General features: G+C 37.7%; 1 protein-coding gene and 1 long non-coding RNA gene across 4 annotated transcripts in view; both read right to left on the bottom strand.

The window, feature by feature from the left end:
• The window catches only part of dnmt3ba (DNA (cytosine-5-)-methyltransferase 3 beta, duplicate a), a 28,636-nt gene extending 21,635 nt beyond the window's left edge, over positions 1 to 7,001 (bottom strand). Inside the window, exons 1-6 of one of the 3 annotated variants that reach the window (XM_015040984.1) lie at positions 6,675 to 7,001; positions 6,472 to 6,534; positions 4,847 to 4,981; positions 3,523 to 3,668; positions 2,955 to 3,120; positions 534 to 2,239 (exon numbers count right to left, since the gene is read on the bottom strand). In XM_015040984.1, the coding sequence (XP_014896470.1) occupies positions 534 to 2,239; positions 2,955 to 3,120; positions 3,523 to 3,668; positions 4,847 to 4,970 (2,142 nt within the window). In that variant the 5' untranslated portion in view covers positions 4,971 to 4,981; positions 6,472 to 6,534; positions 6,675 to 7,001. The remainder of the gene's footprint in view (positions 1 to 533; positions 2,240 to 2,954; positions 3,121 to 3,522; positions 3,669 to 4,846; positions 4,982 to 6,471; positions 6,535 to 6,674) is intronic. The other 2 variants (XM_015040994.1, XM_015041002.1) reach the window with 2 other exon arrangements.
• Positions 7,002 to 8,988: 1,987 nt separating this feature from the next.
• Positions 8,989 to 9,243, bottom strand: LOC106952478 (uncharacterized). The gene is made up of 2 exons (XR_001425999.1): positions 9,201 to 9,243; positions 8,989 to 9,075 (listed from the first exon to the last, which is right to left on the bottom strand). It is a non-coding gene; the product is annotated as an uncharacterized LOC106952478 (long non-coding RNA).
• Between the last annotated feature and the right edge of the window lie 8,346 nt (positions 9,244 to 17,589).

Genomic DNA, 17,589 nt, shown 5'->3' with positions numbered 1-17,589 from the left:
AAATGTTTTTTAAAAAAAAAAAAAAAATTTTAAGGAAAAAAAAAAAAAAAAAAAAAAAAAACTTTTAGCCAAAAAAATTACCCTAAGGCTATTATCAAACCAAAAACAACCAATCAGAGCCAGGAGGCAGGGCTTAGTGCTGTCAATCAATCTAGTGTACTCCCTGCCAAATGTGCTAATGGTAGAGAAACAAGTTACCATTACAGGAAAACAATTTACCCGCTGTCATCTATGCTATCTGTACTAGCTGTAGCATAGCAGAGAGCAAGGGAATGAGATGAGCGATACACTAAGGGTGATTGACAGCACTAAGACCCTCCTCCTGGCTCTGACTGGTTGTTTCTAGTTAGCACTGGGAGGATGTGGAGGAGCTGGATTTTTTCCAGATTATCTGTCTCATATAATAGTTTCATGACATGGTGGATGTTTAAACAGATATGTGAAAAAAATATATATATATATTTTTATAAAAGTTACAAACTGCAGCTTTAAATGTAAAAGTTACAATATTTTAAGGAAGTTTGTTAGAATACCTGGGATAAAACATGTTGAGCATCCAGTGGAGGACATGGGAATGACAGCAGGGTCAGAACCAGCTTCCTGAACACTGAGGTGGGCTCTGTGCCTTCAAGTACCCTCGCCCAGTGATTCTCCAGTGTGTCTCCATTCTCTCCCTGGTCACTCCTCTCCTCCTCTACCTGCTGATATTCACTGAACTCCTGTTTGAGCTGCCTGACCTCCTCAGGGGAGCTGCACACTCCCAGCTTCCTCCCAAGATCCTCCACAGCTACATCGGTAACCTTCAGGCTGCTCTCCGGGTTTAGCAGCTGAGCAACGTTTCTTAGCACCGTGTCGCTTAAAGGCAACTCCTCTGCGATGCAACATGTTGCTGCAACATAAAACTGCAGCAGCTCTTCTTGCAGCTGTGGCAACACCTCTGCAGCCTCCTCTGTTTTTAGGAAATCTTCCACGCCTTTTCCGCCCAGATTAAGGTTCGGGCCTGAGAGGTGGTGTTTCTTGTTTTTCAGGATTTGAGCATCGTGTTCGTTGAGGTAGCGAGCGGCGGCGTTGGGCTGAAGGAAGCGAGACGCATACGTGCTGAGCAACGTGCTGGCTTCTTCCAGGATGAGTGGCATCTTAGCCCAGGACGACTCATGAATTTGCTTTTGAAATTTTTCCAGAGGCTTTAATGTGTGGTCCAGCGACATAAACATTGCCTTGACTTTGGGATCCTTCAGCTGGGAACACAATGACTTGGCTTTTTCATCATCCTCAGAGCAGGAGCTGAAGTAAAGAATCAAATCGCTCCATATTTCTGTCAATTTGGTGACCAGCTGGTGGAATCTAAGGCAGCTGATGCTGACGTAAAATGGCTTGCTGTTTTTAGTGATATCTGAGCCGAAGAGAGCCTTGAGGTTGTCGTTCTTCATAGAGCAAGAGGAGTAGTGTGCATACAAGTCGACCAGCAGCTCTAGGATTTGACTGGGAAGCTCCTGAACCCCAGCGTGATACGCAGCATCAGCAATGGCGTACAGGCCTCCTAAAGCTATTATGTTCGGGTTCAGCTCCCTGAGATGGGAGCAGATTTGCTCCGAAGCTTCGCCGTCACCGGGGTAACAAACAGCAAGGTTATCGGTGGAAAGCTGGAATCTTTTCAAGGCCTGCACCACCGCCGCTGCAGTTTGATCTCCGGCTCCGTCCACCGACTCAACGGCATCCAGAAGACGGATGCGGTGACCAGAGGACTCAGAGTCGAAGAAGCCCAACAGAATGACGGCGACAGTGTCGTCGTTTCCAGCTGCCAGTGTGTCGTAAACATAAACACAGTAAGGCGTGCGGTTGCTAACAGCGACAAGGTCTTTGGGGTACTTCGACCCCAGTCTGCAGCGTGCAAAATGTCTGGAGACCTGTTCGCCTTTAGCAGACCCGGTGTAGCAGCGGTTGAAAATGAAGCGGACAGCCGCATCGCTGCAGGGGAATCGCTTAGCGGCTTCGGTTTTATTTTGACAGATTTGGAAATCCTTCACCTTTTTTCGGTGTTTGTTTGTTTCCATGTGCCGCTGCAGCTCAACAGCGCCCCTCCTGTACGAAGCCAGGTTGGTGTGGCAGATGGAGCAGTAGGTGTGCTGCTCCCCCAGGGAGCTGGGATCGGCCCAATCGTATTCCTCCTTCCACTTTTCAGTGTACGGAAAAGTTTTAGTTGTCTTTGCAGTGTCGTTTGTTTCAACGTCTGAGTTCCCTGAAAAGACAGAAGACTTTGGTTATACCGAAGAGGATTAGGGCAACTGAAAAAAATTCATTCTGACTTCAAATTTTGGCCTTTTTCTCAGAATTCTGACTTTTTCTCGGAATTCTGAATTTAATCTCAGAATTCTGAATTTTTCTAAGTATTCATATTTTTTTTTCAGAATTTAATTTCAGAAATCAGACTTTAATTTTGGATTTTGACTATTTTTTTTAGAATTCTCACTTTGTTTCAGAATTCTAATTCTAATCACAGAATTCTGACTTTATTCTAAGAATTCTAACTTCAGTCTCAGAATTTTTACAATTTTCTCTGAATTTTGACTTTTTTTTTTCTCAGAATTTGTTTTTATTGTTTATTCACCATCCGGCAAATCTAGTTTCAAAACTCAAATTTACCAAATGAATTTGGGAAAAGTTTTCAGAGCGGATCAAATGCAGGTTTACAAATCGTATAACAGAGAAGAAACTGTGATTTTTCCCCCCCAATAACATAATGGACATACACCTACGAATATGTATTGTTTATTTGGATGTTGACATAGATTGACACAGAATTAGAATTCTGAGTTTACATTATGAGGGAAAAACTCAGACTTATGAGGAAAAATCAAGAAAATTTTTGGTTGCCCTAATCGTCTCCTGTAAATTAAAGCCAACTAAACCCTTTTTCTTTTATTACATGGAGGAAAAAAGTGAAAAATGGGTACCTGAAGATGGTGAAACTGGAGTTATCTCTACGCTGTTACAAATTGCTGCTTTCACAGGAGTAGATTCTTTATTTTTTGTATTTTCTGTGTAAAAAAGTTTTAACCACTTCATGAACTCATAGCAGGTTTTGAAATCTCCCTCTATGAGCCCATCAATTGGGATGGTCTGTAACAAAACAAAAAGACAGGAGAGAATTTAAAGACATTTTACAGAATCTCGTACAATCATTATGCCCCTCGAACTTGTCACACTTTTTTATATGAAAACCACCAGCATCACTTCATTTAGTATTGCACATTTTCCAAATTTTTATTTGTGAATAAAAAATATTTATTTTTCTTTTCCATTTTTAATTGTGATACTTTATTTCTATAACATAAAATTTCAATAAAATACAACAAGGTTGCTGGTTGTAATGAAAAGAAAAAGGGAAAATGTAACTTTTTTAAAGAATTGTTTGTTGTGAATACACTCTTACATAAATGAGCAACTAAATTATTCCTTGAGAGCAGCAGCACTTTTTCCTCATGAAGAGTGAATTTTGTTAATGCAAACACAGATTTGTACCTTTTTAACACCCTTCTGGTTGAAGGCGTCCTGAAGAAGATTGAAATTGTGCCTAAAGTCTTCTTTGCTCTGTGCATCAAACTTCACCTTAGCCATGTCAATGGAGCCAGGAAAAGTGCAGTCCATCATCTGACACTGGCATGCACCTGTTGAACCACACAGACAAATTTACAAGCCGTGACGAAAGAAGGCAAGAAGGGATTTGCAATAATGAAATGTAAATCATGGTGGTAAAGGAGCGTCTCAGTATTGTGTAAGCCAGTTTTTTAAAGTTGGGTCAAAACAAAAGCCTTTTGGTGCTTGTATTGCTTTAAGACAGGCAGCAGCAGAGCCACGGTTTGTACTAGTATTTATCTTCTTTGTCCAACTTCAGTCTTTAATATCCACTTTGCAATCATAAACTAAGATAAATCACATTAAAATGACGCCTCATGAGATGCAAACTCAAAATAAAGCAATTATTTGGCAATGTTGTAGACCTCAGTAAAAAAATATGTCTGGAGACTAAAGGTTTCAATCTATTAAACCAACTTTTAAACAAACTCATGAGTTGGCATGAGGGTTTGTTATGTGAAACAACAACTTCCCTATGTGGTTTAGAGAAACAATGTTGCACAAAACGTCTGTTATGAAGTGTGTAGAATTCACTTTAAATGTAATATGAACAAACTCAGTGCTTAAATACGTTACAGGGTGTTCAAAATGATTTTTTTATAATTCTATTTTATATCGCTAAAGCTCTTTGAGTTATTTTACTATACATTTGATCTTTGTTTTGATATTACCTGTTGATTCTGGTAAAATCTTCCAGTTAATTGTCTGTGAACAAGCTGCTATTCTGCTTTATAAACTCAGTGCATTGCTTTAAATATTGCAATGATTGTTTAATCTGTGCAAGTCTTTCTTCACGTAACGCAAACAGGAAGCTGCAAGATCCAAAACAGTTTCTCTCCTATTGTGAACATTTTCATTATGGGTGGAAAAAAAACCAATAGATTTTTAGGTAAAACCCAGAATTGTTAGGAACAGGCCACGACTGATAAAACTTGAAGAACATTGCTTGCTAGGAACAACAACAACTAACAGGTATTGGGAGCTGAAAGTGAGGGACTCTAATCTGAGAAGGTAAGTCAGACAGTTCATTGAATTATCTCCTCAGAACCAAGTTCTTGCTAATGATGCAGTTATTATTAGTAACATTTAACGCGTGCAGAGCGTCTGATCTCAAGGACTGGCGTTACCCACGCCTTCACTATGTGATAAAAGTAGGCTAAATGAACATGATGAGCATGAAATGACCAGTTCCTCTGCTGTAATCAATCACCTGTTCCCATCTCTTGCACATTTTTGAAGTTTGTCTTGAGCAGCCTGTTGATCCATGACACCACATAGAAACGGCTCGACTTATCACGGGTGGAGATGGGGGTCACAACCGGAGAACCTGCCATGTTGTGTGTCTCTTTAAAAAAAAGAAGAAGTAAACATGTATAAATTTAATTCATCTGAAGGTAGCATTCATGAAAGGTAGTCGCAAATCTGCAATAATTGGCTTAATTAAGGGTTTGGACCTTAAGGTTGTGATGTGACCAAAAACATTCCTGGGCCATATAAGTTAATACATTGAATTTGTTGTGCCTTAGTATGCTGAAACAAAACAAACCATTTAGAAATAGTGCAGTTTTATTAGTGGTGCCTTTGATTTTTGATGCCTGCTTTTATGTTATTAAGTATCAAGTGTCCAAGACAAGACTTTGTTCTAACTAATGATAGGCTTATTCCTTTGAGTTTCTGACAGAACCGTTTAGTAGGGCATTCAGGCAGCTGTTACAGACCTGTTACTACCTTGTTTGGTTGCTTTGACACCACTTGTCGCTTTGGTTCTTCCAGAAAACAGACCAATTTAGCAAGAAGGTGTTTTAGAATTTTGTAGAAGAGGCTTTCCACAAAAAAGAGTTTTAACACCAAAACTTCATGTAAACAGACATCCCCGTCATTCGCAAATAGACAAAAATATTGATAATATCAGTATTGCCTTCTTTTGGGTGGGCTTGAATTTACTGTTTTTAGCTACCTTGCTTTCATTTACTGTCAGAAAAGACTTGTACTACAATATTTTTAGTTAAGATAAACATAAAAATAAAAAACAAACGTAAGTAAGTAAAGAGAAAAAGCGTCACTTTTGGCATTTTTATCACACATGGTTGCTACAAGTAGTCACACGCAGGCTTGGCTGGTGTTCGCTCTGCTCTCTCCGTGACTGATGTCTGAGGAGGGGGTTGGTGGGTGGAACAAGGCCTAATCTCCTTTTGTCAGAATGACTGCGGGACAAAAGCTGAGATTTCTTCAGTCAAATCAAATGTTACCATCTGGTATTGCGATTTAGTCGTATCTAGATCTTCCAGTTTGTACACGGAAGCAAACCACAGAATGTTTTATCGGAATCCTGCGGGACACGAGTCATGATGCTGCGGGATATGCCTCCTCTCAGCCCCCTCTGCCATCTCCTCAATGCATAGAAAGCATGCGTGAAGTCTCGCGTTATCTTTCTTGCCGCGAACTTCTTCACGACACGCAACTTTTACTACCACGAAAACACGAGTTTTGGGGGTCCCGTTCAGTTAAAAATCCTACGGTTTTGACAACAACACACAAAGAAAAACAATTATGAGCGCAATAGTGACAACCAAGCCAACATGCATTGAATGTTGTCTCTTCTGGTTCAGTTTCCACATTTGTAATAGCGACACATTTCGCAGTGGAGCACTAACAGTACGTGTTTCCGTGTAAAGAAAACGATGTTTATCTTTTCATAAACTATTGCGTCGTAGACAGCGACACATTTTACAACCAGGCAGCTTTTTTATTGACGTGCACGCTGATACGGAACGCAAAGGCGACTTTTTCCACTAACTTGCTTTAGTAAACTAAATAGGACTGACTTGTAGTGACCCCTAAGAATTCAAACCTTTCGCGGCTTTCACTGCTGGTTACGCCGGTCTTTGTTGATGTTGCCTATAGACAACCGGGTTCACAAAAAGCCAGAACAAAGGAATGCATTCACTGGAGGGTAAAAAAAATAAAACTATTCTACACGAAAATTAAACAAAAACGGCTAGCTTTATTATACTGTGATTATATGATGGCAGACTTACCACGGCCGCTTCCCTATAGGTACAAGACGGTCCTCCTCCCTTTACTCCGTCATGAAGTGGATTCAGTGCACTGCCTGCTGACGTCCACACAACCCCGGGATGGTCTTTTGGATGACCCAATAGAATGTTAGTTGAAAAAAAAAAAAGGTTGTCCCCGCAGCCAACACCCTTATAATTACTCTGCAATAGTCTTCACACAAATGCCGAATAAGGGAAAACACTCCAATTGACAATAAAGTTAACTCGTCCGTTTAATTCTTAGCATAATAATGATTTCGGTTTTTTAAAGCTACTTATGTCGAAAATAGTGTTTTACCTAGATATTATATCATCAAACTTTTGAATTTCGAAAACTAAAAAACAAAATCGGTTTCGTGTATTGGCACACTAAGTAAATTCATTTCAACCATACACAATAATATCCATACCCGATATGCGTCGACGTGACGCTAATTTGTGGTTACGGAAGTGTTAGCATGTTATACTAACATATAATCACAAATGAGACAAAAGCGGCCGCTCTGTTGTTTGCTTTTCGGGTCTGTTTGCTTTAGACGTTTTTCGTAATGAATGTGTTTTATGGAAAAAGCGTATCCAAAAGAAGCCCTGCACAGAACAAACACTACCGAAAGCAAACATTGCAAACCTAAATGCTTGCATTTAGGTTTGCTAAATGCTGTCATTGATTATTTTCATACGTCCAAAACAAAATCTGATAACTCTGCCGCTTGTACTATTGTGTGCCATATACATTGTTAATTCCAACCATTGCGTACGATGAACATGACAGGACAATACATAGTGTATCTGGGGAGATAAACCGCTGAAACTATCAACGTTACGGCTGCTTTACGTTTCCGGTTTTCATGGTTTAAAATTTCGGCCGTTAGAACTTTCCTTTCTGCCGCGGCCATTTTGTGATGTGGCTACAACGCACCAGACGCCATTACATGTTACAGTGCAAGACTGACACCTGGGGGAAGTTATAAGAAATCATAATAATAAACAAACAAGCGAAAAATGGTTTGTTTATCACTGAATGTTGGTACTTATAGGTTGGTCTCAAGTGTATGTCACATTTGTACAGAAATTCAATATTACAGAGCAGAGGTGGGGACTCGAGTCACATGACTCGGACTTGACTTCCCTGCTCACTATCCACCGGCTTCCTGAGCTAACATGGTAAACATTAATGTGGATACGTATGAATCACCGGATTTATACAGCATAACTAAACATAGTATACAGAGAAGAGGTATCACCAACGTAAACCACAGTTGCTAACATGACGTTAGCTAGTCAGTTGTCACATAGTAAAAGAAAAGTACCGCTTCCCTCTTTGTGCAACTTCAAATGCCGAACAGTTGGAAGTTGTATTTCCATGTTTTGCATGTTTCACTCCGTTTTTAGTTAGATAATTCCAAAAGAAATTACTCAGGGCATATCTGCTTTGAGCGATTTTTCGTCTCTCGTTTTTTACCACGTTGTTATTTTTAAATCCTGTTAATTTGATTGGTTGTGCTGCAGCTACGCACACATACATGCGGAGTGTGGAAAAACAGAGAGAGGTCTGCGCCGGTTAATACGGAACGAGTGAAATGAATTATAAATGTGTTTTAAACTTTTGACTTGAGTAAAATATCAAGTCTTTTAAAGTAAACAGCTTCAAGTCAAGTCCCAAGTCAATGTCGTGCAACCCTCCACTATGTCACTTGGAATGTTGGATTTCTCTTGGTGTTGTTTAAATTGGATTATTTTCTTGTGTGTGATGTAATTGTCAGGTTAGTGCTTCAACTTTTGAGATAAATTTATAGTGCAGTATATTTGTTTGGAAGTCAGATTTTCTGCTTTCCCAGTCAAAAATAGACAAGCAATCAATCAATCAAAATTTGTTTGTATAGCACATTTAAGCAGCAAGGAATTTCAAAGTGCTTTACATCATTAAAAACAAAAACACAGTCATGCAACATTGAATACAATAAAAAAGAGAAAACATTAAAACCCGTACCCCTTTTCTAACCCTTTAGAACTTTAGTTAAAACGCCGATCAACTGGGACTCTAACCCTTACGACTTTAGTTGAAACGCCATCAACTGGGACTCTGACCCTTAGGACTTTAGCTGAAACGCAGTCAACCGGGACTCTCACCCGTAGGACTTTAGATGAAACGCCGTCAACTGGGACTCTAACCCTTACGACTTTAGTTGAAACTCTGTGAACTGGGACTCTAACCCTTACGACTTTAGCTGAAACGCCGTCAACTGAGACTCTAACCCTTACGACTTTAGTTGAAACGCCATCAACTGGGACTCTAACCCTTACAACTTTAGTTGAAACACCGTCAAATGGGACTCTAACCCTTACGACTTTAGTTGAAACTCTGTGAACTGGGACTCTAACCCTTACGACTTTAGCTGAAACGCCATCAACTGGGACTCTAACCCTTACAACTTTAGTTGAAACGCCGTCAAATGGGACTCTAACCCTTATGACTTTAGCTGAAACGCCGTCAACTGAGACTCTAACCTTTACGACTTTAGTTGAAACGCCGTCAAATGGGACTCCAACCCTTATTTAACCACAAGCCACTCTGAATAGGTGGGTTTTAAATTGAGATTTAAAGGCACTCAGTGATTCAGCTGGTGTGTTCCATTTGTCGTCTGAACTCGGAAGTTACAACTTCCGAGTCGAGAAAGCCGAGAGGTCAGACTTCCCAATCGGAAAGTCTGATAATTTTTCTAACACTGACTTTAAGATCCAATATGGCTGCTCCTCGCATCAACAATACCAAACTGGTGAAAACATGGTCATTTTACAAGCTACACTTGTAAGAGGATGTATAATGAATGTTACATGTAGGACCTACAACTCTATTGACCTTATTCCTGACCGGCTTACTGGGGAAATGATTGTGGGTGTTACTTTCGGCGGCTAGCGGAAGTAGTATTATTTCATTGTAATTTGTAAGATTTTTTTGCTTGTCTATTTTCATGATAGAAGTTACATCTCTCTTTTCGGTTATAATACAATATTTAGTAAAACTTGTTTACGGACACACCATCTGCTATCAGAGAGCTGCTCAATACAGATTATCATAATTGTGAGTTTAATCAAGGGGAGCGACAGGAACACGATCGTTAAGTTTTGTAACAGAATGACCGTGAATTAGCAGCGCTGCTAACAGCTCGTTTCTCTGAAGAACTGACAGTAATAAAGAGAAAAGCAGAGAAGATCTGAGCTCTGTCATAGATCTGAGTTGTGCCAACAGTATGAAACACCAGAACTACACAATATTAGCTTGGTGTGATGTGAATTTTATTTTTCGTTTGAATTGAAAAAAATAATAAAGTTCATGATCTGAGTATGTATCATTATGATTGGGCCTGGACATTTTATTTATAAGACAAAATAAAATATCTGGATCTATTTAATCCATCAGAACCAGAACCTCGAGGTTCTCTGTTGCTGAGTGTCGCTGCAAATCAAACCAGCAGAGAAATAACCGCAGCTTCTGAGCTCCAGATCGTGCACAACAGCTGAATCTTCCCACTGGACTAGAACCGAACCGAATCACATATTAACCTATTATAGAGAGCAACTTGCCACTGGACAGTGTTGTAAGATGCCCTTGTGGAGCTCGGGTAACTGTTGTGCTGTTTGTGGCTGTACTCTAATAATCAGACCACATTTAGTTTGTGGCTGTAGCAAGTTCAAGATAACCCACATCTGCAACCGAAGCAACTGAGTCAGTGAAGTAGCTACATATGCTAGTGTAACTTGAAGAAATGCGGCCATGTCTTCAAGTTGTCATCCCTCCCCCCAATAGCTATAGGTTGCAGTAAAGCAATATTGTCACATTTAAGCTTTGATCGCTGGTGTTCCCACATATTTTATAGCCTAAAAGCTCTAACGAAAGCCCGTTAGCGTTAGGGTAACATGTAAACAAATGGGAGTTCGAGCTTGCGGCGGAAGTCGCGTCCATAAATCACGCAAAGCATCATGGGGCGTAGGAATAAGGTAGATAAGGTGTGTTTGCAATACATGTGGAAAGTACAGCTTAAAACAATGTTTGTTAGAGGTACTACAAAGAACGACTACTTGGGCGTCGTCATATTGTAATGTAGTTAAAATTGCCAGTTTAAACTATTTACTTGCACTTTTGACAATTTGTCTATGAATAAGCTGGTCATAGAGTGCTGTTCAAATGGTACTACAGTGTTTGAATGGATTTAAACTGTAGGAGAAGTAAGATGTTGCTGCTAAAAGTGGGTAGCACTTCATTAGTTAGCAAAAGCTTGTTGAAGTGCTTACAGGTAGTTTTTTGGTTTTCAACAAAGCACTCTTATCTGATGTGACCCATTCCAAGGTCCAAAGTCCACACCATGTATGTTGAATTTATGCTGAATTCTGGATATTATTAATATCAAATCAGGTGATCTTTAGACTAAACTTTGAACTTTTTAATCAGTCAACACCCTTAAAGGCAGTTTTCAGACAGCGTTCTGTAAACAAAGCCTGGCAAACTTCCCATGGTCATTGAAAAAGAAATGGGTTTTGAGGTAATTTTCTTTTGCTACCAACCAACCTTTTGCATTTTGTAGCGGAAAAGCTCAAACTTGAACTTATTGGACCAAAACGTGTTCAGGGTAAGGTTTAGCAAACCCTCCCACTTAGGTTTGTTACAGTATAACTCTTTCTTCCCCTCATTCGATCCAAACAACTGGTTGGCATGGAGATAATGTGCAATGATCCCCAAAGTACAATCTATACTGTAACATAAAGTTTTGGAGATTTTTGACTTCTTTGCTGTCCTCATTACCATACATAGAGGATATCTTTGTCCAATAGAGAGAAGAGGCATAGACTTTTGTGTCACATAATATTTATACATCAGGGAAACAAAGTTATGATTACAAATTAGAAGTTCCTAGAAGATGACTCTGATCAAGTCATCTTCTATAAATTAAAATAATTTTTAACAAATCTTAATTTGTTGTAAAAAAACAAAAAAATACTTTTAGTTGTTTGACAATACTTTCTTTGAAATATGGAGTATTTTTTGTCCTGATAATATTGTAGTTCTATGAGAAGCGGAAAACGTCGTGGATTTAATGATTGCAGGTGCACACACGTTGGACTAAACGAGAAACAACTACATGTCACTCGACATTCTTCTTTTTAATCCCTTTTATTTCGACATCCACAATGTACTGAAGCTCACAGTGGGTTCACAGGGTTAAAGGTCAGGATAGTCTTTGTTTGTCTTGCCCATCCTCCAAGAAACAAGGGTCATCAGAAAGTAAAGAGCGACAGAAGTCTTCACTTTCTTCAACGGCACCTTTTAGTCTTGTACTAGTCAGCAATGTTTGAAGACTCCATGTCAACCACAGTGTGAAAGTTTTTATGTCAATATTAAAAACTGTTGATATTTGCTGTGATTTCTTTTGGTGGATTATGTGTTTCGTCAGGAGGTCAACCAAAAGAACGCGAGACAAAATGAGAGAAAAAATCCACCTCAAGTTAAGTTACTTAAAGCTTTGGTTGGCAACTTTATTTAAAACTTATTTAAGATAATAAGCTTCAGAAAGTATTATTATAACATACGAGGAGAGTTCTGATTCTTGTTCTGGTGCAATAATTAATGTATCTGTAAAACTGTCCATCCAAAGGGATTTTCCCTCTTATCTCAGATTTTAATGGTTATATTATCCTGTATTTGTTTAGAATGATTATAAATATATTTAGAAAATATATGAGACTTTGAAAAAAGGCAAATGTGGAGTATGCCAATGGACAAAAATTATGAACTGAAACTATGACAGGAGGAAAGTGGGAAAACAGTTTGTTTTAAAGAGGAATAAGTTGAAACAAATATCGTGTGCTGAGCTCCAGCACACGATAAAATATTCAGAGCACAAAACAAAAGTGAAAGTGCTTTTGCTTTTGTCATTGCTGCCTGCCTTTTTCAAGCTAATTTGTTGTTTGTCAGAGTGCAAAATGGTCTACCTTTGTTATGCTTTTACACTTATTGACATAACAGCTGTCCTTCAGCATGTCGCCATTATTCACTAAACCAGGACAGGTGAAGCAGACAGTAATCTGCCGACAGACATCCATTTAATGAAAAACCAAACAAAAAGGAACCGAAAAACCTGCGTAAACATAAAGGAAGTTATAGAGATCCCATGATATTTCATTCACCAGGACAGGAATACAGTCAAAATGATGTTCTCATAACAGACGGTTGAAACTCAATATTCTTTATACAGGTAGAAAACAATTGAAACAACAGGTAAACCAAACTAAGAGTACAAAGGTTAACTACCTATCCTATAAGCAACAGGAAACAACTTATACTAATGAAACAGACAAGAATACCGTTAAATGAGTTACACATGATAATAACATGCAGACATCGTTCACCTTCTCTGTGTAAAGTTTAATGGAAACCCAGAAAGTTAATGTTCAACCCTGAGGTCTTATCAGTTACCTACACCTAAACAAATCAGAACCCAATCTGCGTATTAGAGGACTGGAGATCCATTTCATCTGTCTACACAATTACTGGCCACTTTATTAGGTACATTTATTCAGTTTAATTCAGTTTATCGACATAACTCAAAACAAATGTTGTCTCAAGGTACTTTATAACAAACCTATCCATTTAATCCAGTCACAAAGACAGATTTAAAGTCTGTTACATACATTTAAATTGATTCTAATTATCAAACAATACGGTAAAGTTCGGTTTATTTTAATTGGTTAAACTTTTTCAAACCCAGCAGACTGCATCAAGTCATAGACTAAGCATGGGATAGTGGACAATAGTTTGCATTACATGGTTGATTTTGCAGTAATCTCTTATACTGAGCATGTACGTGGCGACAGTGGACTGGAAAACTCCCTTTTAACAGGAGAAAATTATACATAAAAAACACAAAAGCACTGATCCAGGGGTACTTTCTATATGTTAAAGTTAATGGCAGTAACTGCACCTTATAGCTTCATCTGGGAGAGAAATACAATTAATCAGACAAACTGATTCAGTCATCAAGTGTTTAGAATATAAAGAGTGAATCAGCCAGTCACTTTACCTATCAATCATTATGTAAAATTAAATATGCTGTTGGATCAATTTATTACAATTTATTATTTATCAATTTATTACAAGTTGCTGCTGCAAAACGTACAGGTTTCATTTCCCCACATGAACAAAGCAGGAGTTTATTCCAACTCAAAGAAAACATTTCTGTCCTCTCTGAATTCTTCTTTCAGACACTGATGCATGTTTTCCACAGATTTCTACTGTTTTCCCCAGTTAAGGTTACTTATACCACTTTCACTGTGAGCAGAGTTTATATACATGGAGAAAGGAAGCCTGCCATTTCCTGCCTTGACAGAGTCGGTTACTGTAAAGAATGGAAAAGCTGGGCACTCTAAATTTCACTTCTGCATTTCGGGTTCCCACTTTGGCTGTTCAGTTTTCTGACTATTTCATAAGCTGCTGATCTACTGCAATATTTAGCTATAACCATCTCTTAACTTTACAGAAACGGCTTCAACAGAGTGAAACTCTCCAGCAGATGAAACACCATGAAGGACAATGGGGAAACTGGTTTGACATGAAAGTAGGCAAACAGTGATTTTATTACAAGTTTTCATTACAAGGTCTGCTTTGCACAAAAACTTGCTCCAATGTCTGTTTTTCACACACCTTGTTGAATCTGTTGTATGCATGACCTAAGGCAGTTCTTTTGAAATAACAGATTATGAAACAGGAACAGGAGTCGCATGTCAACATTTCCTTACAGCAAACATTACCAGATAATAAAAACATATAGTTTACAAATATCCCCTTTTGAAGTAGTCAGAGTTGGATCGTAACTAGTTATTTACTCAATTACATTTACTTGGAAAAAAAATTACTTTTAGGAGTATTTTTTACTAAGCTGTACTTTTTGCTTTTACTTGAAAAACAAACGTGTTTTAACCAAAAACCAAAATAGCTAATCTCATTTTTAACATAAATAACAATGAACATATATTTTTAGTGCAGGAAATAAAATTGTTTGTAACACTCAAAGACTATCACAAAATTGATAACTGAAACATAACTTTGTAATCAAAAATTAGAACATACCTAACAAAAGAAGAAATCAAGTTAACATCAGTCCAGCAGCTTCTGCCGCTACACATTAAATTAAAAACCAGTAAATACAGTTTTTAATTTAAACAAACTACAGAGCAATGGCTCTTAATGAGCAGCTAACAGCAGTTAGCAGTGGTTAGCAGCAGTTAACAATTGTTTAATCAAACAGAAAATCCACAACATTAATAATGATAACAGTTAAAAACATAAACCAAACATCGCAAAATTACTCATGAAACACTGTACATGATTACATTTGTCTAAAATATATGTTAAAATATAATACTTGTAAAGAAAACACAGATCTGATCCTAACGCCTACCACAGTTACCAATGGCAACAAAAGAGGGGCCGGAGCTCAGTTACTGGTTGCTATGGAAACCACCAACGTCAAGAGTAGCATAACAGAACTTAATACTGGAATAAATGTCTGGAGAAACACCTTTACTAAACAAAATAGATTCAAAGAATAAAATGAATATTTTGACAAACTTCACATCTACAATATTGTTAAAATAAAACCCAGTTACACTAATTTTAAAGTCTTTTCTAGTAATTTTTTGGTAGAAATTTACTCCTTTTGTTTTCTTACAACTGCCCGAACACGCCGTCTTAGAAAAGAAGGTCAAAATGAGAATTGACGGGATCAGGCTTAAAGGACCAGGCCTGACCAGTGCAATCAGATGTGTCACACATCCACAGCACAGCGGATGCCAGTGCAGCCACAGGAGACCGCTGTAAGCATGTCACAGCCGATCCGGAGGCTTGACAAAGAGCTGCTGAGCTTTCAGGCAGCAGGGAGTGATAATGTCTCTCCACGTTGAGCCTTTAACAGCTCACAAGGCCCGGCGGTATTGCAGCAAAAGAGTCGGGGCGGCACTGATGGATTCAAACACGTCTGAGAAGGAGCCAGTGGTTGATGGAGGCAATCTGCTCCCATCAGGTGAGAGCCACAGTTGGGCTGGGGATGGTTGGCGGTTGGCTCCCTGACAAAACCTGAAGTACTGGATCTGTCAACTTCAGAGCCAGTTTTTCACGCCTGTCACTTTACGGAACAGATGTTGTGTCGCAGATAAAGTACTTATCAGAGGTGGTTAGGTTAAGAAGCCGGTCATATGTGCAATAAATTTCTTTATGTGATGCCGCCATGTTTCCTCTGGGCCCCTGGCAGCTTTTCCTCCCGCTAACAAGTTTCCAAAAGCAGAAGGAGAAGTACCAGCACTTCCTCTGCTTCAATTAAACTGCTGGACCTCAAACTCCATCCCGGTTACTTTCATTAACAGCCGCCTCCACATTTAGCACCAATCCCATAAGATGATGTGTTAAATTGATCTTATTTGTAAAGTTATATAGTCAAACAACAACAGCAATAATCTGCGTTATTTAGCTAACAGGAAAAAAATGGCAGCTCAGTTTTCAAAGTCAAACTTTTTCCATGTCATTCATTAATTTATCTTAAAGTTTCAAACAAAATATTTAAATGATAAGCTAAATATTTAGTTTAAAAACTGAATAGTTAATTACAAACTGACCACTTAGTTACCTAAATATTTATCTCACCAACTAAATAGTTTGAAGCTAAATAATTACCCTATGAACTAAATATTTCATTAGTACACTAAATATCTAGTTGAATGCTAAATATTTAGCTTCAAATTAAATGTTTAACTTGTTAACTAAAAATTTAACTGAATATTTAGGTTAAAGCTAAATATTTAGCTTCAAACAAAATATTAGGTTTGTTACTTATATATTTAATTTGGAGCTTGATATTTAGTTTGTAAACTAAATATTTGTGTCTAAACTAAATATTTGGGTCTATACTAAATATTTAGCTTGCTAACTAAAAGTTTAGGTTGCTTATTTTTTAATATTATAACAGTGACATTTTGAAATGAATTAACATGGTAAAATATGACTGAAAAATGTTCCCTAATTTTTTTCTTAGGCTAAATAACCCAAATTACTACTAAGTTTACATTTTGTAACTTTTCAAACAACACAGCATAAACCTAGCTTTTTATGTATATGTTACTTTTCAACTTTATTAAGCTATTTTCATGTTATACTATGATAAGTTGTTATAAATGATTTCCTGTTACCATGGGTTACATATATCACATGATATATAGAGGTTCATTTATCTTAGCCTCTCTTCAGTTGAACTGTAACATTTTAATTTAATCACCTTATTAGATGTATCTAAAGGTAGGATTATGTTACTTCAGCAAAAGATTAATTTATGTCAAAAACTGAACGTATCTTCACCAAAGTGTAGCCGTAGTTCCTTTGTTGGCCACACGAGGGCAGCAGAAACACATAAACTGAAATAACTTCTGCTTGATTTCTGGGAACAAATGAATGTGTGACAAAAGTTGTGCATGTTTACACATTTACATTATTATGAGCAAATCTATGCATTCTGTATTTTTTTATGGTGGTTCTGCTCACACAGACAAAAATATCAAAATCACAGATTCAAATCTACTGCAGAAATATATATATTCCTGTTATTTATCTTTCTTTTGACATTTTGTCACAAACTTCAGCGTGGTTTATTGGAAATTTACATGACAGACAAATTTCTACACACTTTGTGAAATAGAAACTATAAATGTTTTTTAAAACCGGCAAAAATTAAACAAATTTAAAAATTTTATATACATTTTTTCAATCTTTCTTTCCCATATGCCCTTAAATATAATCCAATGCGAAACAACGGAAATAAAATAAAATTAAAAGAACACTATGCAATTAAAAAAAAAA

This window comes from Poecilia latipinna, unplaced genomic scaffold (assembly GCF_001443285.1).
Source record: "Poecilia latipinna isolate Pla-1442-1.1 unplaced genomic scaffold, P_latipinna-1.0 Scaffold31, whole genome shotgun sequence".
Lineage (NCBI taxonomy): Eukaryota > Metazoa > Chordata > Actinopteri > Cyprinodontiformes > Poeciliidae > Poecilia > Poecilia latipinna.
Note: the sequence above shows the minus strand (reverse complement) of the source record. Positions and strands in the feature narration are given on the sequence as shown.